This window comes from Schistocerca americana, chromosome 7, assembly GCF_021461395.2.
Source record: "Schistocerca americana isolate TAMUIC-IGC-003095 chromosome 7, iqSchAmer2.1, whole genome shotgun sequence".
Taxonomy (NCBI): Eukaryota; Metazoa; Arthropoda; class Insecta; order Orthoptera; family Acrididae; genus Schistocerca; species Schistocerca americana.
The window spans coordinates 350,848,220-350,876,169 of NC_060125.1; the positions used below are offsets into that span (position 1 = coordinate 350,848,220).

The window sequence follows — 27,950 nt, forward strand, 5'->3', positions numbered from 1 at the left end:
GTGAAGTAAGAGTTGGCATTGTTAATTACATGCTTGAAGCCTCAATTCCACGGCTTTTCGGTATTTTTTTTCCTCGTGTTTGTTCAGAGCATGTTCGTCCCGGATATCTCTCTAGAGCTCGAGGGCAGAACTATGGAGTTACCGGAAAAGAGAAAAAAGGAGAATCAGTTGTGCTGCGAGTCATTCAAGTGTCAAATCGAAATGTTTTCAAACACGCCCCGCCTCAGAATACTCTCACCTTCTCTTGTTTACGAAGTATGTCAGTAACTTCTATGATGCGAATCCCGTTTCAGCTGAGTATACCATCACTCTCAATGAACAAAGGTTAATTTAACATATAAGGGGCGACCAAAAACTTTTCGTTTGAGGGCAATGCTGCGGCGTATACGCAACATAGTGCCACTCCAATGCGGGTATATAAGCACCATCATGGAGGCAATCGATTAGAGTGGCATTTGTGTCTTTCCAACGTGCGTGCGGTAAATAAGGAAACGTGAAATATGACGATGTTATTACCAAATGCGTCCAAACATGAGCTGTTATTCTCTATTAGTGTCGTGATGTCTGCCACCTTTCCCCAGTATCTATTCATATCAGTGGTTTCCTGCAAGTGGGGTCATAATCAATATCATTCTATAGTCTGATACTGCGTTGAATATCAATATGAGATCCTGACGGCATATTAATATTTGTCACGCCCACTAGCTGGGCCAAGCTCTTCTCATTCATGCCACCTGGAATACGAGAACTGTGTGATGCAGCTCAGGCGTGGAAGCGAAAAACACATCCAAAACGTCACATAACCTCCTTTTGCCTGAACTACAATCTCCGCACGCTGCGGCTTAAACAACTACATCTACATCTACAGGGATACTCTACTAATCGCATCCAAGTGCCTGGCAGAGGGTTCATCGAACTACCTTCACAATTCTCTATTATTCCAATCTCGTATAGCGCGCGGAAAGAATGAATACCTATATCTTTCTGTACGAGATCTGATTTGCCTTATTTTATTGTGGTGATCATTCCTCCCTATGTAAGTCGGTGTCAAAAAAATATTTTCGCATTCGGAGGAGAAAGTTGGTGATTGGAATTTCGTGAATAGATTCCGTCGCAACGAAAAACGACTTTCTTTTAATGGTTTCCAGCCCAAATCCTGTATCATTTCTGTGACACTGTCTCCCATATTTCGCGATAGTACAAAACGTGCCGCTTTTCTTCGAACTTTTTCGATGTACTCCGTCAGTCCAATCTGGAAGGATCCCACACCGCGCAGCAGTATTCTAAACGAGGACGGACAAGCGTAATGTAGGCAGTCTTCTTAGTAGGTCTATCACATTTTTTTAAATGTCCTGACAATAAAACGCAGTCTTTGGTTAGCCTTCCCCACAACATTTTCTACGTGTTCCTTCCAATTTAAGTTGTTCGTAATTGTGATACCTAAGTATTTAGTTGAATTTGCGGCTTTTAGATTAGACTGATTTATCATGTAACCGAAGTTTAACGAGTTCCTTGTAGCACTCGTGTGGATGACCTCACACTTTTCGTTATTTATGGTCAACTGCGACTTTTCACACCATTCAGATATCTTTTCTAAATCGTTTTGCAGTTTGCTTTGATCTTCTGATGACTTTATTAGTCGATAAACGACAGCGTCACCTGCAAACAACAGAAGACGGCTGCTCAGATTGTCTCCAAAATCGTTTATATAGATAAGGAACAGCAAAGGGTCTATAACACTACCTTGGGGAACGCCAGAAATCACTTCTGTTTTACTCGATGACTTTCCGTCAATTACTACGAACTGTGACCTCTCTGACAGGAAATCACAAATCCAGTCACATAACTGAGACGGTATTCTATTAGCACGCAATTTTACTACGAGCCGCTTGTGTGGTACAGTGTCAAAAGCCTTCCGGAAATCCAGAAATACGGAATCGATCTGAAATCTCTTGTCAATAGCACTCAAACGCTTGATTGATCCTTGTATCATTTGAAAAGAGGCAAAACTGCGAATCGTCCGACCACACTATACGATTCCAGGCAGACACTGTCCAATTTCTCTGTCGTTGAAAACGTGCCGCGTCATGTTCAGCTGTGAGCAGTGGCCTTTCGCGAGGTACTCGACTCCAAATACCCTTCGCCTGCAGTTCGTTTAGCAATGATCGCTAGGAAACTGGTTGAGACAAACTTGCATTGACTGTCACCAGCAGTTCCTGTCGGATTTGAAACTGGCTGACATTGACAAGGTGTGACACTCACCGCCGCTCACTGACGGTTAGGGTCTTTATACGATCATTGTTCTTACATCATATTAAACGTGTAAATAGGCTGTTTAGGTTTTTATGCTGGTAACGCCACGTAGCGCTCTGTATGAAAATCACTGACTGTGCTGTGTGCAATCTGTGGCTGGTTGGCATTGTTGGAATATTCACTATTGTAGTGTTGGGCAGTTGGATGTGAACAGCGCGTAGCGTTATGCAGTTGGAGGTGAGCCGCCAGCAGTGGTGGATGTGGGGAGAGAGATGGCACAGTTTTGAGAGCGGACGATCTGGACGTGTGTCCGTCAGAAAAAGTAAATTTGTTAAATTGGATGTCATGAACTTATATATATATATATATATATATATATATATATATATATATAATGACTTTTGAACACTATTAAGGTAAATACATTGTTTGTTCTCCATCAGATCTTTCATTTGCTAACTATGCCTATCAGTAGTTAGTGCCTTCAGTAGCTAGAATCTTTTATTTAGCTGGCAGTACTGGTGCTCGCTGTATTACAGTAGTTTGAGTAACGAAGATTTTTGTGAGGTAAGTGATTCATGAAAGGTACAGGTTATTGTTAGTCAGGGTCATTCTTTTGTAGGGGTTATTGAAAGATTGCGTTGCGCCAAAAAAAATTGTGTGTTAGTTTACTGTTGATCAGAATAAGTAAAAACAGTAATGTCTGAGTACGTTCAGTTTTGCTCAGCTGTCTGAAAATCAAATAACGTAAATATCAGTACAGTAATTCATAAACTTTTCGGGGACGTTTCACACAGTACAGTCACATTAATGTAACCTCCTGCCAAACGCCTAAATAACCACCTTTTTCAATGCGGACGTGAAGGACGAGTGTCAGTGATGTTCTGGAAGGTACCGACAGGGATGTGAAGCCATACAGGCTCCAGTGCCGTGGCCAGCTCCTTTAGGTTTCTCGGTTGAGAATCCATGGCGCGTACAGCTCGATCGAGATGGTCCCAAAGACTCTCGAGTTTGAAGGGCAGGGGAGTACGGTAAACTCATCTTGGTGCTCTTCGAACCACGCATCTACGCTGAGAGCTGCGTGACATCTTGCATTGTCCTGCTAGTAGGTGCCATCGTGCCGAGGAAAAATAAACTGCATATACTTGTGGACATGGTCTCCAGGGATAGATGCGTACTGGCGTTGATCCATTATGCCTTCCAGAATGACGAGGTTACCCAGGGAATCCTTCGAAAATACTCTCCACACCACAGTATACCCTAACGATGATTGTTACAGAGAATTCGCTCTCAGATGTTTCACGCAGTGCACGTCAGCGGCCATCTGTACGATGGAACATAAAACGTGATTCATCCGAAAAGGCCATCTATCTCCACTTATTATTATTACACCACTGGCCATTAAAACTGTTACACCAAGAAGAAATGCAGATGATAAAGGGGTCCTCATTCGAGAAATATGTTATACTAGAACTGACATATGATTACATTTTCACGCAATTTGGGTGCATAGATCCTGAGAAATCAGTACCCAGAACAACCACCTCTGGCCGTAATAACGGCCTTGACACGCCTGGGCATTGAGTCAAACAGAGCTAGGATGGCGTATTCAGGTACAGCTGCCCATGCAGCTTCAACACGATACCACAGTTCATCAACAGTAGTGACTGGCGTATTGTGACGAGCCAGTTGCTCGGCCACCATTGACCACACGTTTTCAACTGGTGAGAGATCTGGAGAATGTGCGGGCCAGGGCAGCAGTCGAACATTTTATGTATCCAGGAAGGCCCGTACAGGACCTGCAACATGCGGTCGTGCAATGTGCTGCTGAAATGTAGGGTTTCGCCGGGATCGAATGAAGAGTAGAGCCACGGGTCGTAATACATCTGAAATGTAACGTTCACTGTTCAAAGTGCCGTCAGTGCGAACAAGAGGTGGCCGAGACGTGTAACCAATGGCACCCCATACCATCACGCCGGGTGATACGCCAGTATGGCGATGACGAATACACGCTTCCAACGTGCATTCACCGTGATGTCGCCAAACACGGATGTGAGCATCATGATGCTGTAAATAGAACCAGGATTCATCCGAAAAAATGACGTTTTGCCATTCGTGCACCCAGGTTCGTCGCTGGGTACACCATCGCAGGCGCTCCTGTCTGTGATGCAGCGTCATGGGTAACCGCAGCCATGATCGCCGAGCTGATAGTCCACGCTGCTGAAAACATCGTCGAACTGTTCGTGCAGATGGTTGTTGTTTTGCAAACGTCCTCATCAGTTGACTCAGGGATCGAGACGTGGCTGCACGATCCGTTACAGCCATGTGGATAATATGGCTGTCATCTCGACTGCTAGTGATACGAGTCCGTTGGGATCCAGCACGGCGTTCCGTATTACCCTCCTGAACCCACCGATTCCATATTCTGCTAACAGTCATTGGATCTCGACCAACGCGAGCAACAATGTCGCGATACAATAGCCGCAATCGCGATAGTCTACAATCTGACCTTTATCAAAGTCGGAAACGTGATGGTACGCATTTCTCCTCCTTACACGAGGCATCACAACAACGTTTCACCATGCAACTACGGTCAACTGCTGTTGTGTATGAGAAATCGGTTGGAAACTTTCCTCATGTCAGCACGTTGTAGGTGTCGCCACCGTCGCCAACCTTGTGTGAATGCTCTGAAAAGCTATTCATTTGCATATCACAGCATCTTCTTCCTGTCGGTTAAATTTCGCGTCTGTAGTACGTCATCTTCGTGGTGTAGCAATTTTAATGGCCAGTAGTGTATTATCATTGTTTTTTTAACGTGTCCTTACAGCCGTCTCAATAGCGGAATGTCATTTATTATGATATGAAGCAAGAACAACACAAAACCCAATCCCAGAGAAGAGAAAATCTCCGAGCCGTTTGGAAATCGAACCCGCGACCCTTCGGTTAGCATTCCACCGCGCTGACCCACTTAGTGGGCGTACAGTTGCGGTACTGGCTTCGCCGATGAACAGCAGTCAGCATGGGAGCATGAACCAGGCGCCTGCTGTGGGGGCCCGTACCCAGCAAGGTCGCTGAACCAACGTTGGTAGCCCCCTGGTTCATCTGGGGGACTCAATGTCAGTGAGAACACTCTAACATTACAACGAAGATCTGGCTGGAAGCGAACACAGTACGTTCGCCACTGTTCTCTCTGAACCCACTATTCTCTTCAGCTGGCAGCTAGATTCAGTCCCCCATCTAGTGCTCTGTTCCGCAAACTTTCCAACAAGAAGCGTTCGGCTCTGAGACGGGGTGGCCACGCTTTCTAGCAATGCTCGCACGGCGTTAACGTGTCGGAATGGAAGCGTGCGCCCCCGTAGGATTCAAGTAACAATGCGCCGCGTGCTGCAAGTGCTCCACAGACGAAAGAAATCGAGAAACTGGAGGGTGATTAGCGTCGCTTCCACTGTTTAAGCTGCCAGAAAAACAAAGAGAGTCGAGTAAGGTCGTGGTCGTTATACTGCTCTGAGTGAATTTCAAAATCTTCTTCCCCTCATAGTGAGACTGACCAATAGCACCCAGTACTTTATACCGGACGGCGAATGACAGAGAGAAACAGAAGTAATACCGCGTGTGTCCTTAGAAAGTGTAACAGGCTCAATAGTGTTTTCAATACAGTACACTCAAACGATGTATCAGACAGGATCAGCATCGCTATAAGATTGTTAGTTGACTATGCTGCTATCAATAGGAAAGTTTACTCGTCAGACGATCGTAAGAAAATGTACACTGCGCAGCTGAATCAAACCATCACTTTTTCCAGACCCCTTAATTGTCTTCTGTTGCGTACGCAGAAGTTCCAAATTTGGCTCAAAGTTGCCTTCAACCTTTCTCTGTAATAGTGCAAAAGCGTGGCGCTCTGCGACGCCATCCTTGGGCTCGACAATGCTTAATGCAGAAAGATGTCGACACGTCTGGAAAAAAGGCCAGTCCTCAGGACGACAATTTGCAGTGCGATGAGCAAAAGGACTACGTTTTTGACAGCCTGTGACACTGCTGACGACCTCGTACGTTTGAATTTATTCCTGAGGACATTGTCACTCTCATTTCCATTGACTGCGATAGCACCCGTTTGGAGTGCAAAAAAATGGCTCTAAGCACTATGGGACTTAACATCTGAGGTCATCAGTCCCCTAGAACTTAGAACTACTTAAACCTAAGATCACACACATCCATGCCCGAGGCAGGATTCGAACCTGCGACAGCAGCGGTCTCGCGGTTCCAGACTGACGCGCCTAGAACCGCTTGGCCACACTGGCCGGCTTTGGAGTGTAAAGCGACCACAATTTTTGCTGTCGTGTACAGGAACCACTCAAAACTTTTCGATGAAAACTGAACGTGATCTGAAGCAGCAGCAAGGGGTGGTGGTTATGCTTTTTCAGTCGTCCTGCTTCGTGTCGTCCTGCGACACGAACATAGGGGTGCGATATTGATGCATGCGTGAATACAATGGTAAATGGTCCCCCTAAGACCACTCAGTTTGGCAAAACCCCCGATGGCTCCCGCACAAATTTATTGAGAATTTTAGAAATGAACAGGTACAGGGACAATATGCAAAGAAATCTTATGTGCCTGCAGGTGGGCAACGTCTTGACTCCTCTACGCTTCCAGGAGCCTGCCTGCAGATGCATAAGACTACTTTACAGATTGTCGCTGTACGTTTCTGTTTTAAAATTCTCAATAAATGTGAGCAGATGCCACCAGGGGGTTTTGCCGATCTTCAGAATCTGAGATCGAACGTTGCCTTTTTATTCACGCCCGTCTCAATGACGCACCCCTGGTTCTGAACGGTCCCTAATGCTTCCAACCTTCACACGAGAACAAAAATTGCGGTGACCCTGCGCTCCTGAGGGGTCAGATCACTTCCAGTGGAGATGCAATCCCACCTTAGAGAAGGTTTGAAACGTCAAAGGTGTTAGCAGTGTCAAAGGTCGTCAATGACGTTTGCTGTTGTTCACCCCACTGCGAACTGTCGTTTTCGACTGCAAGATGTATGGGAATCAATGCCCCGTGGAAAGGAGTGGTTTCATCCACGCTCTCTATGCTATCCCTTGAAGCCTTTTCGCGTCTGTTCTGAGAACCGGTGGGTCTCAAATGTTTTCCTCGGCCGTTCATAAGAAAAACGCGTCATTTCAACGCACGGCGTGGCGTTCTGATATCCATCGCATAGACGTCTAAAGAAGGGGTTAAATGTTAATAAGAGGGGTTTTGACGGTATTGGTATCGTGTGACACTTGCACGGTAGAGTTGGTCAGAGTTTTGACTGAATTTGGCGCCACTGTGACGTCATTAATCTCATGAACTTCTGAGGTCTGGCCTTTTTTTCGCATCTGTCTGAAGGTCGCCGTGCCCGAGGGTGACGTCTCAGAACGCCACGCTTGTCGTACTGTGCAATGTAGAGATACATGGAAAATTTTCCGGTTGGTTTAATGAATGGCATATCTCGTAAGACGAGGATAAACGTAAGATAACACTTGCAACAAACGAAAACAACCCTATAGCGTGTGATTACAAAATTATATTTGAACATCTTGTGCTCGTCGCATCGTGTTACTACACACACCAAAAAAAGTTTGCATCACCCCGGTTCTCAGAACACCTGAAGAAAGACGTTGACTGTGGATATTGTATCACAGACACAGTCACTTTGACTGTTCAGAGATATCACTAAACCCGCCCACAGATGTAAACAACCATGTATGAGCAGATCCTATTAGACGGAGTGGGTCCGACAGCCGATCAGTTCTAATCATTCCACCAGGAAGGAGGTACACGGTTCGTCTTGTCTGTAGTTCAACAATGCCTAAACAGTCAATATTGCGGTTCGATCGCGTCCACATTGTTTGTACCAGCAAGGACTCTCAACAAGGGAAGTGTCCAGGCGTCTCGGAGTGAACCGAAGCGATGTTGTTCGTAAATGGAGGAGTTACAGAGAGATAGGAGCTGTCGATGACATGCCTCGCTCAGGCCGGCCAAGGCCTACTACTGCAGTGGATGACCGCTACCTATGGATTATGGTTCGGAGGAACCCTGACGGCAACGCCACCATGTTGAATAATGGTTTTCGTGCAGCCACAGGACGTCGTGTTACGACTCAAACTGTGCACAATAGGCTGCATGATGCGCAACTTCATTCCCGATGTCCATTGCGAGGTCCATCTTTGCAACCATGACAACATGCAGCGTGGTACAGATGGGCCCAATAACATGCCGAATGGACCGCTCAGGTTTGGAATTGAGTTCTCTTCACCGATGAGTGTCGCATATGCCCTCAACCAGACAATCGTCGGGGACGTGTTTGGAGACAACCCGGTCAGGCTGAACGCCTTAGACACACTGTCCAGCGAGTGCAGCAAGGTGGAGGTTCTCTGCTGTTTTGGGGTGGCATTGTGCGGGGCCGACGTACGCCGCTGGTGGTCATGGAAGGCGCCGTAACGGCTGTACGATTCGTGAATCCCGTCCTCCGACCGATTATGCAACCATATCGGCAGCGTATTGGCGAGGCATTTGTCTTCCTGGACGACAATTCGCACCCCCATTGTGCACATCTTGTGAATGACCTCCTTCAGGATAGCGATATCGCTCGACTAGTGGCCAGCATGTTCTCCAGACATTAACCATATCGAACATGGGTGGGATAGATTGAAAAGGGCTGTTTATAGACGGCATGACGCACCAAACACTGTCAGGGATCTACGCGGAATCGCCGTTGAGGAGTGGGACAATCTGGACCAACAGTGCCTTAAAGAACTTGTGGATAGTATACCACGACGAATACAGGCATGCATCAGCGCAAAAGGACGTACTTCTGGGTGTTAGAGGTACCGGTGTGTAGAGCAATCTGGACCACCACCTCCGAAGGTCTCGCTGTATGGTGGTACAACATGCAATGTGTGGTTTCAATGAGCAATAAAAAGGGCGGAAATGATATTTATGTTGAGCCCGAGAACTCTTCGCCAGATATTTATGTTGACTCTATTCCAATTTTCTGTACAGGTTCCGGAACTCTCGGAGCCGAGGTGATGCAAAACTTGTTTTGATGTTTGTATTTAGGGATAACACAAAGCGATGTGAAATAGAACGAACAAAAAATCAGTATTATGGAAGACGAATAATAGAAACAGGAATGGTTCTGGTGAATCCAATGCATTTGTAAAGAAGATCGTATACAACACTCCTCTGTGACTAATTTTATAATAATGTTCCAGTGTTCGGAATCCCTATCAAATAGGCATAACAACAGACGTCGAAATAATACAGACGATTCGCTACAGGTCTATACAGACCATACTAAACTCTAGGTAACAGCGAAGAAACCTTGGGAAAAGGAGGAATTTCTTCAACTCATCGATGAAAGAATTAAGCACAAAAATATTTAGGGAAAGACAGAAATACAGCACAGTGAGTCACTTAGAAATGACTTTAAAAGTGTAGTGAAATCAAGGCGAAATGGCTACAGGAAAAAGAAATAATCGTCGGAAGAACTGATTCAGCATATAGGGAAGTGAAAACAAATGGAAATTTCATCGTGAAACCAGAGGAGAGAACGGATTGATGGGAAGAGTACGTTAGAGGCCTCTATAAGAAGTAGGACTTGTCTGAGAAAACGACAGAAGAAGAAGTTGTAATCGATGTGAAATGCATAAGGGATCCAGTATTAGAGCCAGAGTCAACAGGCTTTTGGAAAACTTGCGATCATGTAACGCAGAAATTATAGTCAACAGTCCTCCGAAATTTCTAAGTGGCAACCAAACGACTGTTCAAGTTGGTGTATATAGTCCATGAGACTGGTGACTTACCCTCAGACTTATTGACAAAATATCATCCACACAATCCCGAAGACTGCAAATACAGAAAAGTGCGAGAATTATCAGACAGTCAGCTTAACGGCTCATGTATCCAAGCTGTTGACAAGAATAATATACAGAAGAACGGAAAATAAAACTGAGGAGAAAAGAAAACTGAGGATCTGTTAGATGCCGATCAGTCTGGCTTTACGAAAGCGCCAGAAGAGCAACTGTGACTTTGCGCTTGTTGATGGGAGCAAGACTGAAGAAAAATCAGGAACATTCATAGGATTTACCGACGTAGAAAAAGCGTTCAAAAACGTAAAATGGTGCAAAATGTTCGGATTCTGATTAAAGTAGGTGTAACTACAGGGAAAGGTGGGTAACATACAATATGCACAGTAACCAAAGGACGGCAATAAGAATCGAAGACCAACAAAGTGGTCGCTTTAAAAAGGACATGAAAGAAGATTACAGTCTTAGCCTCTACCGTTCAATGCATACATTGAAAAAGCGATGACGGGAATAGAAGGAAGGGAGGCTCAGGAGTATGATTAAAATTTAGGCCGACTGGATTTCAATGATAAGATTCGCTGATGACGTTGCTATCCTTAGTGAAAGTGAGAAGTAGTAAGGACATGTTGTGCGCCTTCGAACAGGCGCCGTCGTCTATAACTTCGTCGCTCTGTAGCATTGTTGGATGACGTTTCTGGACATGGTCTCCTGTCCTCGATTTCTTCCTCAACACAGCGTCTACAACCTGTCGAAGTATCTTTCTGGGATACCCTTCAGATATTAAAAATTTCTCTTTCTCAGAAACGTTTTACTTGCCATTGTCAGTCTGTCAGTAAAGAGCCCCAATGTTCGTCCTTGACCATTGTTCCTGATCTCAAGGTATCCAGTTTAGGTTCCTGTGCCTTAAGTGTCACCCTACGCACCCAGGACAAACCATGTTTGTTCTGCGTTGCGAAGACTATGAGAAGCGCGCCTGAGCTGGAAAGTCGGAGACCGGCCGTTTATGCTGGCCGGCAGCGGCGTGGGCGACGACAAGTGGTACTTGACACGCGCCACCTTCGCCCTAGCTGGCGACCGTGCCAGGCGCGCTGATTGCTGCTGCCGGCGCCAGTAATTCTGCTGTCACTCACCTACCGCTGCCGTTCTGCGCCTCCCAGTACTAGCAGTAGAGAGCAAATACATTAGCGGTTCAAAAACTGGTTTGTGCCATGTGCACATTTGCAAACCCACATGGCCTAAGATTCAGTGGAAGTAGGGAATCAAGGGACGATCCTTATGAAACTAAAGAAACTTCACTATCCAACAATGAATCTTTCACCCTGTAATAGAGTGTAAAACACTCCCTATTAAACCCACCGTTCTTGAATTGTGGATTGTAGCCTAACAGTTTAAAATACTTTGACTGTGTGCAACTGATAAAGGCTGATTGGTTAATATCTGAATATGAGTTGTTTCTTATCAAAATCAAAAAAGCTAATTAGGATGTCAGGTAGCAGTAATGGGTACATACTTTGTTGTTAATGTTCTGTATCTTTTGTCTAAACAGCACAAATGAGGCAGTTATGCTCTTCGCCTGACAAAGTAATAACAGTAGACCCATCACAGGTCGCCTATTAATGTCGTCATACGTCAGCATTCTTCCTGTGGCACTGAATACACAGTCCTCACTATAAGCCAATTTTTGACTGTCCGGCGCGGTTGTCGCGTAATCACGGTGCACAAATCAACACTTAAACACATCAGATAAATCACTCAGTTAACGCCATTTACATATTTGATGGAGGTCAGGCCCACGGCTTTGAGTGACACACACAGCCGTTAAACAATTGTCAACGCGGTCGGCCATCCTGCCAAAATCCGGCCTGCTCGCTTAGCAGCCAACAGCTGACTCGGAATCTCAACACTCTCTACTCTCTGGCGCATTGGGTGCTCGACTATCGATAGTACCTACTGCGACCTGCGTGAGGCAAAGATACACTACTGGCCATTAAAATGGCTACACCAAGAAGAAATGCAGATGATAAACGGATATTCATTGGACAAATACATTACACTAGAACTGACATGTGATTACATTTTTACGCAATTTGGGTGCATAGATCCTGAGAAATCAGTACCCAGAACAACCACCTCCGGCCATAACAACGGCCTTGATACGCCTGGGCATTGGGTCAAACAGAGCTTGGATGGCGTGTACAGGTACAGCTGCCCATGCAGTTTCAACACGATACCACAGTTCATCAAGAGTAGTGACTGGCGTATTGTGGCGAGCCAGTTGCTCGGCCACCATTGACCAGACCTTGTCAATTGGTGAGAGATCTGGAGAATGTGCTGGCCAGGGCAACAGTCGAACATTTTCTGTATCCAGAAAGGCCCGTATAGGACCTGCAACATGCGGTCGTGCATTATCCTGCTGAAGTGTAGGGTTTCGCAGGGATCGAATGAAGGGTAGAGCCACAGGTCGTAACACATCTGAAATGTAACGTTCACTGTTCAAAGTGCCGTCAATGCGACCAAGAGGTGACCGAGACGTGTAACCAATGGCATCCCATACCATCACGCCGCGTGATACGCCAGTGTGGCGATGACGAATACACGCTTCCAATGTGAGTTCACCGCGATGTCGCCAAACACGGATGTGACCATCATGTGCTGTAAATAGAACCTGGATTCATCCGAAAAAATGACGTTTTGCCATTCGTGCACCCAGGTTCGTCGTTGAGGACATCATCGCAGGTGCTCCTGTCTGTGATGCAGCGTCAAGGGTAGCCGCAGCCATGGTCTCCGAGCTGATAGTCCATGCTGCTGCAAACGTCATCGAACTGTTCGTGTAGATCGTTGTTGTCTTGCAAACGTCCCCATCTGTTGACCCAGGAATCGAGACATGGCTGCACGATCCGTTATAGTCATGAGGATAAGATGCCTGTCATCTCGACTGCTAGTGATACGAGGCTGTTGGGATCCAGCAAGACGTTCCGTATTACCCTCCTGAACCCACTGATTCCATATTCTGCTAACAGTCATTGGATCTCGACTAACGCGAGCAACAATGTCGCGATACGATAAACCGTAATCGCGATAGGCTACAATACGACTTTTATCAAAGTCGGAAACGTGATGGTACGCATTTCCCCTCCTTACACGAGGCATCACAACAACGTTTCACCAGGCAACGCCGGTCAACTGCTGTTTGTGTATGAGAAATCGTTTGGAAACTTTCCTCATGTCAGCACGTTGTAGGTGTCGCCACCGGCGCCAACCTTGTGCGAATGCTCTGAAAAGGTAATCATTTTCATATCACAGCATCTTCCTCCTGTCGCTTAAATTTCGCGTCTGTAGCATGTCATCTTCGTGGTGTAGCAATTTTAATGGCCAGTAGTGTATATTGTTCTCAGTACGTAAGGGGCGGTTGACTCCTTACAACTGGGCGGTGTTTTCTGGTAAACTGAAACCATGTGATGGACTGGGACTCGAGCCAGCAACCTAACGACCTGGCTTTCTGTTCTCCAAATCACAGAAGATGGACTAACGCTCTTGAAAGAAAAAAATCTGCGGAGAAATGGCTTACCTACCGGGATAGGCAGAAATATGGAAACAGCAAAAACACAACACATTTCCATGACAAAAACAGCATTGGAAAACCGCTTCCAGTCTCCTCGAAAAGGATAAATACAGGTCCTGTATGGTTTTGAAGGGACTCTTATATCATTCTTCCTGTAAATAGTTGTCATTTCAGGTAACATTAATGGAGGTGGGTAGCGACCTTGTACCCTTCAAAGAAATCAATTAAGGCCTAATAATACTGAAACTCGTGAGTTCATTCTCATGCTCACAAAACCAGTCCTGGTTGATTTGAGTTGTGTGAACAAGGGTTCTGTCGTCTTGGAACACCTACCAGAATAAGGGGACAAACATTCTGCCATGGAATGAAACTGATCAGACTCAGTGGTCACATAATACTTGGCAGCAATGCAACCTTGCAGAGCAACCATCGGGCACAAGGGATACCATGATACGGCTGTCCAAATCGTCACCGAATCGTCGCCATGTTTCTCTTGAGACGTAAACTCGTCCTGAGGTTGGAAACAGTGTGAAACAAGACTCACCCGACCAAACGACATTCCTCCATTGTTTCGTTTTCCTGTTACAAGTATTTGCATCACTGATAAGTAGTTTTGGAATTTAAAGTCGACCCGCAGTTCCCTGCTTATGGAGGCATCCCTACCCACGTTGTTCTGGTGCTGACAATGTTCGCGAGTGCGGCATTCAGTGCTGAAGTGGGTTTTGCAGTTGTCGTCCCCTTATTTTCCGTCACAGTCCTTCTCAATGACCGTCCATCACCAGTGCACTACACACGCTTTCGTCAGCATTGTGACTTTGCGGTTAATGTTTCTCCGCTTTCCCTAAATGCTGTATACATCTTCGATACGGTGCCTCTTGAAACACCAAACACTTCGGGTACGTTAGTTACGGAACCACCCACAGTACGAGCATCAACAATTTGTCCACGTTTAGAATTCACTTATCTCCGACTTAATCCGCTACACAGAACACTTTTCTGACCACGACTCACACTTACAATGTATTGAGCCCATTTTACAGGTACCGTTCGTGGTCAAGTATATCAGTGCAACCTGCAGTCTCGGCTAGCACCTGCATTTATGTTCAAGAATTCATTTCTCTCGGTGTTTCAATATTTTTCTCCAACTCCCATACAATCTAAGGACTTGTTTTCAGGATGAATCTTTTACTCTGTAGCGAAGGCAGGGTAGTGTGCCCTTTCGTGAATCTTTCCGGAAAATTAAAGCCCAGCGTACTTCCACTATGAAGTACATTTTCTGTTGCCATTTCATACGCGCCGAGACCTACGAGAAAGACATGCCGCGGCTCGTACGTCACGAAGGTAGTCCTGTGCTCGTTCGCTCGCTCAAATCAGCAGACCATTTACGTTTCTAGGCCTGTTAACTCGTAATTAGGCGTGTCCGTAGAAACTAAAACTGAAACTTCCACTGGACTCCGCTATTATGGAATCTTACTGTTATTAGACCTATAATGGTGGGAAGTTATGGAATCTTACTGTTATTAGACCTATAATGGTGGGAAGTCCTTAGGCCTCCTTGAAATATGTTACGCCTGGCTGTACTGGAGTACAATAAAATTAAATCATGATAAAATGATTATCAGTTGCATAAGGTACCACTTCCAGCATGTAACGAGTACTGTTAATCAGAAGAGACTAAATCCTATAAACAAGTCGTTATACCATTTATATGGGGTATTGATCTTAAATTAAATTTTGCTGTAGTATTGTTAATCAGTAAAATTTAATAATACCAGACTCCAGCGGAAGATGCAATTCTTGTTAATACTTACACGCTCAGCTGGGAGTTAACATGTACAGAAACGTATTTTGTACGCTGAGCTGAGTGAGCGAGCGAGTTCAGGACCACCTTCGTGATGTACGCGCCGCAGCCTTTCTTTCTCGTGGGCCTCGCATACGCGCACTGTGACGCAACTGTTAACCGTACCGCAAAAGAACTGTGTTTGCAAGGAACTCAGGACATGTACTCTCTTCTGACAATGCGCCACTCCTGTTGCGTAATTATCTTAGTATGGGACGACATGCGTAACTTACTTTTTGAAGTACCCCTCGTACAGAGATATAGTTGCATAAAAATGAAAATAAAATAAATGAAAACACAATCAATAAGTTAATACTTAATAAACAGCGCAAAAGCTAAATCGGCATGATGTGCAGAATGTTAAGATAGTCACGTTTCTGTATTTCGGAAATTATCGCAGAAGGTATCTAACATCTTCAAACCGTTTAAAGTTGAAGCAGGCAAAAGTTCCTTTCATTATTGATAAATGCCAAAGTTGTTTGTGAGTAACGGAAACATGTTTTATGTAAGTTTGACGAAGTATTGAAGTGATGTTTGATATATTTTTGTTTTGTATTTTTTTTCTTTTTGTGTAATTTTGTCTTTTTGTTAGTGAAACTGTGTTGTCTAGCGCTGTATGACATATATGTATTGTTCTCTTTATTTTTACTACATACAATCTTCCACTGTTTCAGGTTACAAAACAAAACTTCTCGAATAAAATCTGAATTAAAACATTGACAATTTCAATTTTGCTGTAAATACTGTTTACTTCTAAGGAAGAGACAGGTGGATAACTATGTGGAGCAAAAATTCTCTGTATGTTACCTGGTCCATTACATCTCCTCACCCATCTTCTAGATCAGGGGTCCCCAAACTTTTTAGTCCGCAGGCCATATTGACTCCTCCGCGAAGTCATAAGGGCCGACATCTACCCAGTTGGATTACAGCACCCTAGCACTCCATGATCACCCTAATGTAAGGCTAAAGGAAAGATGAAATCGCAAAAATCTAAGATTGTGGAAATAGCTAGCACTGAAACGAACTACGATTTTTATTTAATTACATAATTTTGATTTGTTGGAGGAACCTGACAGAAATTCTGGTGTATTTTGTTCTGGCGAATTTCACCGACAAAAAAGTATGTCACTGCACATTCTTCACGAAAGTGTCCTGCAAAGTTAACGAAATCTCAAAATCATTGTTAGCAACACTATTACTGCAAGACGTAACAGAGGTAGAGTATGTCAACGCATTGTTATTTCAAGCGGCGCAACAATAACTTTAGTTATGTAGTCTTGTAGCGAGTAGTAGAGCCAATGTCGCGATGTATTGGTCGCGATAGGCCTCGAAACTCAGTTGTTGGCAATATAGGTACCACAACAAATATTTGGCGGGCCGGATACCGGGGATGTGCGGCCAGCTAACGCAGGCCGGTTTGCCGGCCCTCGCGGGCCGGTTTCTGCCCGCGGGCCGTAATTTGGAGACCTCTGTTCTAGATGGCTCACCACTTTCGATTTTTTAGGGGAAACCAGTGAGACACTGATCGCATGCGCCAAGAAAGCGATCGTTATGAGGTAACGCCTGATAGGTATGCAACACACCTAACGTATGCGTAGCGCGGGTACGACCTTACATTGCCCAAAGCTGCTAGATAACTACTGTACTCTATGCTTACTTAACGATAGTCTATGGTAGTTTTACAACTCTGGAGGTGTCCTTTTACAACTCCGGAGGTGTCCCTAAGCTAGCAGCTAAGACATGGCGTCCGCCTCCGCGTGTTACAGGGCTGCTGAGCGCGGAGCTGCGAGTGGTGGGCGCTGACGACGCGGACGTGGTCGCCGGGGGCGGCGCTGCTGCTGGCCTCTGCGACGGCGGGCGCGCCGAGTGTGCGACGGTGGCGCCGCGGGTCGGCCCGCCGCCGCTCATCGCTGGGCCTGGTCAGTACACTCACTTCACTGCAGGGGTGGCGTTTATCGCTGGAACAGAGGTTTTCGGTTATATCGTTTCTTTTTTTCAACGCTACCTTAACATAACTGTTAAAAGCGCTCATAATAAACGCTCATAATAAACGATTTTCTGTAATAAAAGATCTTCGGTTTTCATTCCTATTATTTTCTTTACCCGCCACGTTAGCCGAGAGCGCTAATGCGCTGCTTCGTGGACTCGGGTAGGCGCGCCGGTCCCGGATCGAATCCGCCCGGCGCATTAACGACGACGGTCGGTGTGCCGGCCAGCCTGGATGTGGTTTTTAGGCGGTTTTCCACATCCCCCTAGGTGAATACCGAGCTAGTCCCCATGTCCCGCCTCAGTTACACGGCTCGCAGACACCTGAACACTTCCGCGTTATTCCATGGATTACATTAGTCGTAGACAGTTGGGGTACACAAATTCCGTGCCGGGGGGTACGAGGTGGTGGCAGGAAGGGCATCCGGCCACCCCTTAATCTAACATTGCCCAATCCGATTAACCGTGCCAACCCTGCGTCCCTGCAGGAAAAGGCACAAGCGAAAGAAAGAAAGTAATATTCCTATTATTTTCTTTAGTAAACGCTAAAATCTAACAAAGATTGAAAAATCTTTCCACCCTCAGTTTCAAGATACATACAGGGTGGTGCAAATAAAACCCGTGTAATTATAAAGGAAACACAGTGAAATTTCACAAATGAAGAGCTGAAATGGACTTTTCGTTCATTTACAATGAAAAATGCAGTGAAAAATGCAGGGTGTAACAAAAAGAATCATCCGATATGGCACGTCTATATTTATGAAACTAATAAACATATACAATGAATTTATTTTTTTGACGAACTGGAAACTCAAACTTTTTCATAAGTGTTTAATATGCCACCCTTGAGAGGCACTGTATATGTCAAAGCAATATTCAGATTGTTCCCACACTGCAACGAGCAAGTCTTGAGTTACACCTTCCCTGGCTTCCGTGGCTGCTTTATGCGATGTATCAGTTCATTCATTGTTGTTCGTAATGGCGGCACGTAAGTCCCCACAAGAAATAATCACATATAGTCAGGTCCAGTGACTATTTTTTTCATCATGGAGTGGTTGCTGACACATTATGTTACTGTTGTCTTTTCCCCAGTAGCTCGTGTTCTGTGAATTCATGTGACAGGAAAGATGCAATCATGCTTCATCACTCATGATGTGATGGAAAGGATCCACCAAACCATCTTTGATGTTATTCAGAAGCCCCGTGCAGTAATTTCCACGTTTCTGACTATCATCCTCCTGTAACTGCTGCGTAACCGCCACACAATACTTCTTCAAATTAATACTTTTTTAAAATTTCGTTTTTGTGGGGATCCACAGAAAATGGTTCAAATGGCTCTGAGCACTATGCGACTTAACTTCTGAGGTCATCAGTCCCCTAGAACATAGAACTACTTAAACCTAACTAGCCTAAGGACATCACACACGTCCATGCCCGCGAGAGGATTCGAACCTGCGACCGTAGCGGTCGCTTGGTTCCAGACTGTAGCGCCTAGAACCGCACGGCCACTCCGGGGATCCACAGCCTCCAGATGTTTAGTTAACGTGAACATGGTCCGTAGTAGGCTGTAATGCAATTTTTATTTACTCGTGCGATTAGCTAATTGCGACTACTTCCCACAAGTAATCGAAATTAGCTAATCGCACGATTAAATAAAAATCACATTACAGCCTACTACGGACCATGTTTACGTTTATTAAGACTTTTTCAACATTACTGGCAGCACCCTTAATTTACATGTACCTTAAATGAAGCAACAAATTTAGTTACCAGTCAGTGTTTATTTATCTCCACAGTCTAGTGGAGAAAAACAACTCAAATGTAAATCCACCAGATGACGGAGGTTTAAACCTTTGAAACGCGACGTGGAGATAAATAAATAGTGACTGATAACTGTAAATTTGTTTCATTTAATGTCAATAACAGTCACGGTAAAGCCTAACCTAAAATGTTTGCATTTAAAGTTACATGTACCTGTTGGGCGAATATACGTGTAGACTTCTTTGGGCTCTGAATAATTCTTCGGCGAATGTCTGCAATAACTTCTGGTGCGCGAACTGAAGGAATTCTTTATCGTTTTACATTTTGCACAGATCTGTAGGTGCATCAATTTTTATACAGACTCTGTATTGCTCTCTTTGCTGGTAATCTCTAAGTGGATACTTGACACCGAAAATTTCGCGAGTTACCTTAATCGAACGTATTTTCACATATGCTTCCACAATTTCAGTTCTTCTTTCTATCGAGAAAGTCATTTTGCAAAGGGAAACGTCTAACTTCACTGAAATAAACTGAAATCCTGACAGAAGAATGCTAAAATCGATTACTGCAGAAAACTGTACGTTGCTGTAGCTGTTTAGTCTAAACATTGCATTCACATTCGAAGAGGAGACGGGTTACTTTTAACTGCACCACCTGTAGAATCTTTTATTATTATTTTGAGCTTTTCCTCATTACAGAGGTTTATCTCCAACATAATAATTTACTTGGAAATTACAATACAAACAATAAACGTTCTTAAACTATATTTTCAAAATATTCCTCCAGGTGTTTCGATCTTGTGTGTCCTCTTCCTCTGCGCCCATTCTCCTCATTGTGTGCTGTTCATTTTGTAGCCAGGTGGTCATTGGTCGTCCTCTTCTCCTTCTCCCCTCCGGTTCCCACTCCAGTATCAATTTTGGTATTCTGGTTTTCTCCATTCGTCGTACATGCCCGTACCACTGTAATTTCTTCCTATCCACTACGTCATATATTCTTTCTTTTATTTCCATTCTCCTTATTATTTCGGTGTTCCTTATCTTTTCTTTCCTGGAGATTCTTGCCGATCTTCTCCAGAAGTCCATCTCTAGAGCTTGTAATTTTTTAATGTGCTTCATGTTAATTATCCAGCTCTCCGTTCCATACAGAACCACACTCTCTAATATGGATTTGTATATTGATTTTTTTGTTCTGCTCATTACATTCCTGCTCCGTAACACTGAGTTAAGCATCCCAATGACCCTCCGTCCGCTACTAATTCTTTTATTGATTTCTGACTCTGATTTTCCCTCGATTTCTAAAATGGATCCCAAATAACAGAAAGTGTTTATCTTTTTGATTTTCTTTCCTTCAATGTATAGCTCATCTGAATCATTAGTCAAGTATTCTGTTTTTTGGTAATTAATCTTCAAACCCCAAGTTTTGTATGCTACTGCTAGTTGATTGCACATATAGTTATCATCCTCCCCATCTTGTGCTACGACTATTTGATCATCAGCAAACAATAAATGATGTAGGTAAACTCCATCTCTTATTTTTAATCTCATACTATTACATTTACGACACCATGTTCTAAGGCTAATATCTATATAGATTTTAAATGATGATGGTGACATGGGACAGCCCTGTAAAAGGCCTTTGCTTGTTCTAAATTTCTGTGAAAGTTTATTACCAACTTTCACTTGGCAAATGTTATCTTTATACATCTATTGTATTATTTTAATCAAGGAAGGGTTTATGTTTGCCATATGTAGTGCTCTCCAAAGTAATTTTCTTGGAACAGTATCATACGCTTTTTCTAGATCTATGAAAATTAATCCTATATTTTTTGATTTTTCCCTATGTTTCTCCAAAATCTGTCGTAATGTGAAAATATGGTCTACACATGATCTCCCAGCCGTGAATCCACCTGTAGAATCAAAATATTAAATTTAATAGGCAAGTAAACGAAAACTTAGTCTGTCCACCGTTCGATGTTTTTCTCGAAAAGTGACTGAATAATACAAAAAGTCACCAGTATTCGTCTAGTGGTTCTAATTTTTGAAAGTCTGCTCAAAAATCATTTTGTAATCGACAATCATACTACTACTTGGTTATTACGAATAATCAGTGCTAAAAATGGAAAACTAAGTTTGATGATCTCTATTTTACGTGCTAATTTGTCCGTTTTCAAGAGCTACAACTGGATGTAGACGCAGTCAGCGGTCAGCTACTTTGTATTATTATTATAAACTATGAATGGATTGTTAACTTTTATGTTTTCTCCTATACATTGTCGCAAGTTTGTTTGGCTCCTGCGGTTTTTAACCTGTTGAAGCAAATAGAACATTGTACGTCATTAATACTGCACTTCATAAAATACATCCAGATTGGGTGTGGTGCCATTCTGTACATCTGATATCTGATGACGATAGCGAGAGACTACCGTATGTACCACATGGGGTAAGTCACGCATACTGTATCTATGCGTGTACCATCAAATAGCTCATGTGCTATGGCATTATTGTCTCAGCAATGCTGTACCAGTGCTTATGCCATGTATTGTTGCTAGTTTCTGGCGGCATTATTTTTAAAATTGCACCGATCGCTTTTCCTATTTTCTATATGACACAGTATTTCAAAGAAATGGAAATTTTACGAATAAAAATTACTTGTTTGTTAAAAAAGATTTATTCAAAAACCAAAAATGTTAGTTCTGCTGCTAGGGCTAACTGATATTTAATTTTTTTACCCGATTATTTGTAAAAATTTAGAAACACCTATTATTACCGAGAGCAAACAAGTAACGAAAAATACCGAGAACCAAAATAACGGTATCGGTTTTAAGCGGGCGGATTTTCCCGCTGCCGGCGTCTACCCGACAAGCACATCTCCTAATAACCCAATGCGCATAAAACAGCAGAAACTTTATGTATGTTATACACAGCCACTCATTAAAACTGCAACAGCAGGAAGGAAAGCAAATAACGAAAATTTACATGTTTATTCATACAGTGAGGTATGTAGCGGGAAGAATACATGAATAAGTAATGTGCAGGTCATTTGTGTGTATACAGATGCGAAATTCAGAACACAGATGTGCCACCTCGGGCCACAACAATGGCTCTAATGCGGCTGGGTATCTGCATCTGCATGACCACCCTCCAATTCACAATTAAGTGTCGGGCAGAGGGTTCATCAAACAACCTTTAAGTTTTTCTCATCCGTTCTACTACGACAGACTGTTTAATAGACCTGTTGCATCTTCTAAGTGTTCTGGCAATAAATCGCAGTCTTTGGTTCCCTTTCCCCACTACATTATCTACGCCATTGTTCCGGTTGAAGTTATTCGTAGTAGCAACCCCCACGTATAAGGGGTGATCAAAAAGTTTCCGTTAGAAGGCCATACTGTCCAGAATCGGTATGCCAGTCAGACAAAATCGCCATGAGCACTGAGGCAATCATCCCACCTCCGCACCAGCTTCAAGATGCCTTTTTGGTAAAACAGCGTGTCGTGCTTCGTGAAGAAGTCCGAAAGTGCCAACTGCAATGTCTGATCGCCCGAAAGGAATCGTCGACCCTTCAGTGGCCGAAGGCGTGATAATCACGTGGGGAAAGATCAACAATACAGGGTGAATGCTCGAGTTGACGTCACTTCTGCGTAACGACATTTGCGATATGGGGACGTGCGTTATTATGAAGCAGCAGTACTCCCTATCGAAGTTTTCTCGGACGCTTCACCTTAATTGCACTCCATAAAAGTTCTTCATTCCGTAATGGATATCTACCGGTGTTTGTCCTTCGGCAACCAAGAAGATCATAACAGTACGTTGCTCCTGTATGGACGTATTTAATAATAACGTCGCCATAGTTCACGTTTCACCATTCACTACTCGCACGTCGGAAAGAAACGAATACCATAGTGAGCCCATGCCTACATGTAGGTGCTTATATTCTTCCATCGAGTTGCGCCATGTTGCATATACGCTGCAGCAACGCCCTCAAACGTAAACTTTTGATCGCGCCTTATATATGTGTCTTGAAAGGAGGATATAAGATGAACATCAACAAAAGCAAAACGAGGATAATGGAATGTAGTGGCATTAAGTCGGGTGATGCTGAGGGAATTAGATTAGGAAATAAGACACTTAAATTAGTAAAGGAGTTTTGCTATTTGGGGAGCAAAATAACTGATGATGGTCGAAGTAGAGAGGATATAAAATGTAGACTGACAATGGCAAGGAAAGCGTTTCTGCAAAAGAGAAATTTGTTAACACCGAGTATTGATTTAAGTGTCAGGAAGTCGTTTCTGAAAGTATTTGAATGGAGTGTAGCCATGTATGGAAGTGAAACATGGACTATAAATACACTCCTGGAAATTGAAATAAGAACACCGTGAATTCATTGTCCCAGGAAGGGGAAACTTTATTGACACATTCCTGGGGTCAGATACATCACATGATCACACTGACAGAACCACAGGCACATAGACACAGGCAACAGAGCATGCACAATGTCGGCACTAGTACGGTGTATATCCACCTTTCGCAGCAATGCAGGCTGCTATTCTCCCATGGAGACGATCGTAGAGATGCTGGATGTAGTCCTGTGGAACGGCTTGCCATGCCATTTCCACCTGGCGCCTCAGTTGGACCAGCGTTCGTGCTGGACGTGCAGACCGCGTGAGACGACGCTTCATCCAGTCCCAAACATGCTCAATGGGGGACAGATCCGGAGATCTTGCTGGCCAGGGTAGTTGACTTACACCTTCTAGAGCACGTTGGGTGGCACGGGATACATGCGGACGTGCATTGTCCTGTTGGAACAGCAAGTTCCCTTGCCGGTCTAGGAATGGTAGAACGATGGGTTCGATGACGGTTTGGATGTACCGTGCACTATTCAGTGTCCCCTCGACGATCACCAGTGGTGTACGGCCAGTGTAGGAGATCGCTCCCCACACCATGATGCCGGGTGTTGGCCCTGTGTGCCTCGGTCGTATGCAGTCCTGATTGTGGCGCTCACCTGCACGGCGCCAAACACGCATACGACCACCATTGGCACCAAGGCAGAAGCGACTCTCATCGCGGAAGACGACACGTCTCCATTCGTCCCTCCATTCACGCCTGTCGCGACACCACTGGAGGCGGGCTGCACGATGTTGGGGCGTGAGCGGAAGACGGCCTAACGGTGTGCGGGACCGTAGCCCAGCTTCATGGAGACGGTTGCGAATGGTCCTCGCCGATACCCCAGGAGCAACAGTGGCCCTAATTTGCTGGGAAGTGGCGGTGCGGTCCCCTACGGCACTGCGTAGGATCCTACGATCTTGGCGTGCATCCGTGCGTCGCTGCGGTCCGGTCCCAGGTCGACGGGCACGTGCACCTTCCGCCGACCACTGGCGACAACATCGATGTACTGTGGAGACCTCACGCCCCACGTGTTGAGCAATTCGGCGGTACGTCCACCCGGCCTCCCGCATGCCCACTATACGCCCTCGCTCAAAGTCCGTCAACTGCACATACGGTTCACGTCCACGCTGTCGCGGCATGCTACCAGTGTTAAAGACTGCGATGGAACTCCGTATGCCACGGCAAACTGGCTGACACTGACGGCGGCGGTGCACAAATGTTGCGCAGCTAGCGCCATTCGACGGCCAACACCGCGGTTCCTGGTGTGTCTGCTGTGCCGTGCGTGTGATCATTGCTTGTACAGCCCTCTCGCTGTGTCCGGAGCAAGTATGGTGGGTCTGACACACCGGTGTCAATGTGTTCGTTTTTCCATTTCCAGGAGTGTAGTTTGGACAAGAAGAGAATAGAAGCTTTCGAAATGTGGTGCTACAGAAGAATGCTGAAGATTAGATGGGTAGATCACATAACTAATGAGGTGGTATTGAATAGAATTGGGGAGAAGAGGAGTTTGTGGCACAACTTGACTAGAAGAAGGGATCGGTTGGTAGGCATCAAGGGATCACCAATTTAATATTGGAGGGCAGCGTGGAGGGTAAAAATCGTAGAGGGAGACCAAGAGATGAATACACGAAGCAGACTCAGAAGGATGTAAGTTGCAGTAGGTACTGGGAGATGAAGAAGCTTGCACAGGATAGAGTAGCATGGAGAGCTGCATCAAACCAGTCTCAGCACTGATGACCACAACAACAACAACATATATTTAACTGAATTGACAGCCTTTAGATTTGCGTTATTTATCGTGTTACTGAAACTTAGGGGATTTCTTTTCGTATTCGTAGGATAACATCACACTTTCCATTATTCAGAGTTAATTGCCACTTTTCACGCAATACAGCTGTCTTGCCAAAATCATTTTGCAATAGGTTTTGATCTTCTGATGACCTTACTAGATGGTAAATGACAGCATCATATGCAAACGATCTAAAACGGCTCTTCAGATAGTCTACTAAATTGTGTATGTCGATTAGGAACAACAGAGGGCCTATAAAACTTATTTGAGGAGATATCACTTCTGTTTTACACGACACTTCCCGTCATGAAGAATGGCGTCAGTCTAGAAACATGGAATCAATTTCAGTTCTCCTGTAGATAGTACTCACTACTTCGTGTGAATCAAGAGCTAGTTGTGTTTCATAAAAACGACATTTCCTGAATCCGTGCTATCTGCGAATACTGCGTTTTCATCGAAGTATTTCATAATTTTCGACCACGGTATATGTTCCCAAACACTACTGCAGATTGACGTCAGTGATATACGTCTGTAATTCAGCGGATTACTCCTATTTCCTTTCATTCCGTACTGCTTCAACTGCAACAGAGCTGAATAATCGCAGTAGTTGAGACAAGCTGTCTTGAAGGGTGCAGTGACGGACACGTAATCTGGGTTTTGCGGCGTAACTGAGTGTCTTTCTATCTGGGTATGAATGAAGACCCCGCAGGAATTCCAGTTGGTACGCGAGGAGTCTAGCATAAATTTGTCGGGATATTCCAGGATGTGGACTTGGTTTGTAGTGAATTTTGTTAAGGGCGGCGAGATAATCGTAGCCAATCTAATTCAGACTCGTTCAGTAATGCGTCCATGGATGTTGGGTGAGGTGAGGATGACACCGGAATTGGAGTCTCAGGTCAGGTGTGCTGGGGTGTGGGACTCTGGTCACTTGAAGGGTAGTAGTAAACCGACGCCACCCCCCACGTTCGGCAGGGTAGTGGCTATGGATGTCAAGATCTGCGGCAATAATATAGATGGTGAAAGTCTAGGCAGTGTGGGAGAGGAAGTAGTAGAGTATAAGGTGATTGGGCTGGATGCAGAATGGTGATGCAATTAACCAAGACATTTTTTAGGTGAATGATAAGGATAAGGTGTTTGGCAGGATGGTTGTGGCAAGATGAAGATATTACAGAGGTAGCCAGTTGCTGTGCTGCCTCGGTTTATAGTATGGAGATTATTTGTGCAGTGTAGGTTGTACGGTGTCATGCGGATGTGTGATACAGTTGTAGAAATGTTTTGTTTAGGACATAAGCATGGATATTGTGATGAGTTGGATCATGGATGAAGAGTATTATGCTAGGGCTGAGGAAAAGGATATTATGAAACAGCATGGTATGATTTTACCATGCTATGATATGTTTGGTAACGAAGTGGTTTTGGCGAAATATTTTAAACTGGAGATTCGAAACAGTTGAAGAGGAAGTGAAATTGATCTTGGAGTAGGTGCCCTAAGCGTTAAGATAGAAGACGGATTTAGTAGTTGACCAACACTTGGTTGACCAACTTGAAATATAGTCTCTTGATCTGGGATCCATAAGAAGATGGATTAACCCAAGAGATATAAGATACTCAGAGAAGAGCGGAGCAGCTCGCCACGGTTTAATCAGCATGAAAGCATCACAGAAATGTTTCCAGTGATAGATGCTACAAGAAATGCGTGGTGGCGCATGAGGCTCTTACTCACGAAATGGCGGGAGCTCGCTTTCCGAGTCAAGAAATATTTCACTTCTTCCAGCAGACATCACCCCTTGTGACTGTGGCGGTACATTCAGAAAAAAATTAGGCTTATGCAGAGGGATACCGACAATTGTTGTTTGAACGTACCGTCCACGTTTGGTATAATAAAGGAGACAGTTTCCATACACATTGCTGGCCAAAAGAATGAAGCCTTGTAATCTGCCCCCCTCCTTCCTTCTTCCATCTGTTGTCCACATTAAACAATGTCCAGTCCAAGTAATTAATAAGCAAAGCCTTTTATGAAGATTTGAGAGGAGCGAAGACCACAATAAACTTTTGCGTTTACTTAGCTTGTCATGTTGAAATGGCTTCAATTCTTCTTGGCTAGGGGTCTGATTCTTGAAGCTAAAAATTTAACATCAGGTCCTCGCAGTTGGTTTGAACTAAATAAATTGGAAGATTCATGTTGCAGAATTTTTTACGTGAATATATTTTCTACTGATTTTCTCACATTTTAGTATATCATTTAGTATTTTGATTTTTAACCTTAACAAAGCCGAAATTTTACATCGTTCGCACCTCTTACACAAAAAGACGTCCGATCACGTCAAAGGCAGGTTTACGACTCTCACGCTCTGCGGAAACAACAATATTTCAAAGGGTTTACAATTTTTCTTAACAAATGAGTTCCTACTAGTTTTCGTTACGTTATTAATTTCTATTATTATTTCATAAATGAAGCCAGAAATAAAAGTAGTAAACAGTACAGGATTGCGTTATTAATAATAGAAATTTTAAGTGTGCAAATAACTCGTAATTT

General features: G+C 44.3%; 1 protein-coding gene across 1 annotated transcript in view; it reads left to right on the plus strand.

Moving 5' to 3' along the window:
* Positions 1–27,950, plus strand: part of LOC124621817 — a 524,408-nt gene that overhangs the window by 397,238 nt on the left and 99,220 nt on the right. The window contains exon 3 of the mRNA XM_047147256.1: positions 17,263–17,415. Within this exon, the coding sequence (XP_047003212.1) occupies positions 17,263–17,415 (153 nt within the window). The remainder of the gene's footprint in view (positions 1–17,262; positions 17,416–27,950) is intronic.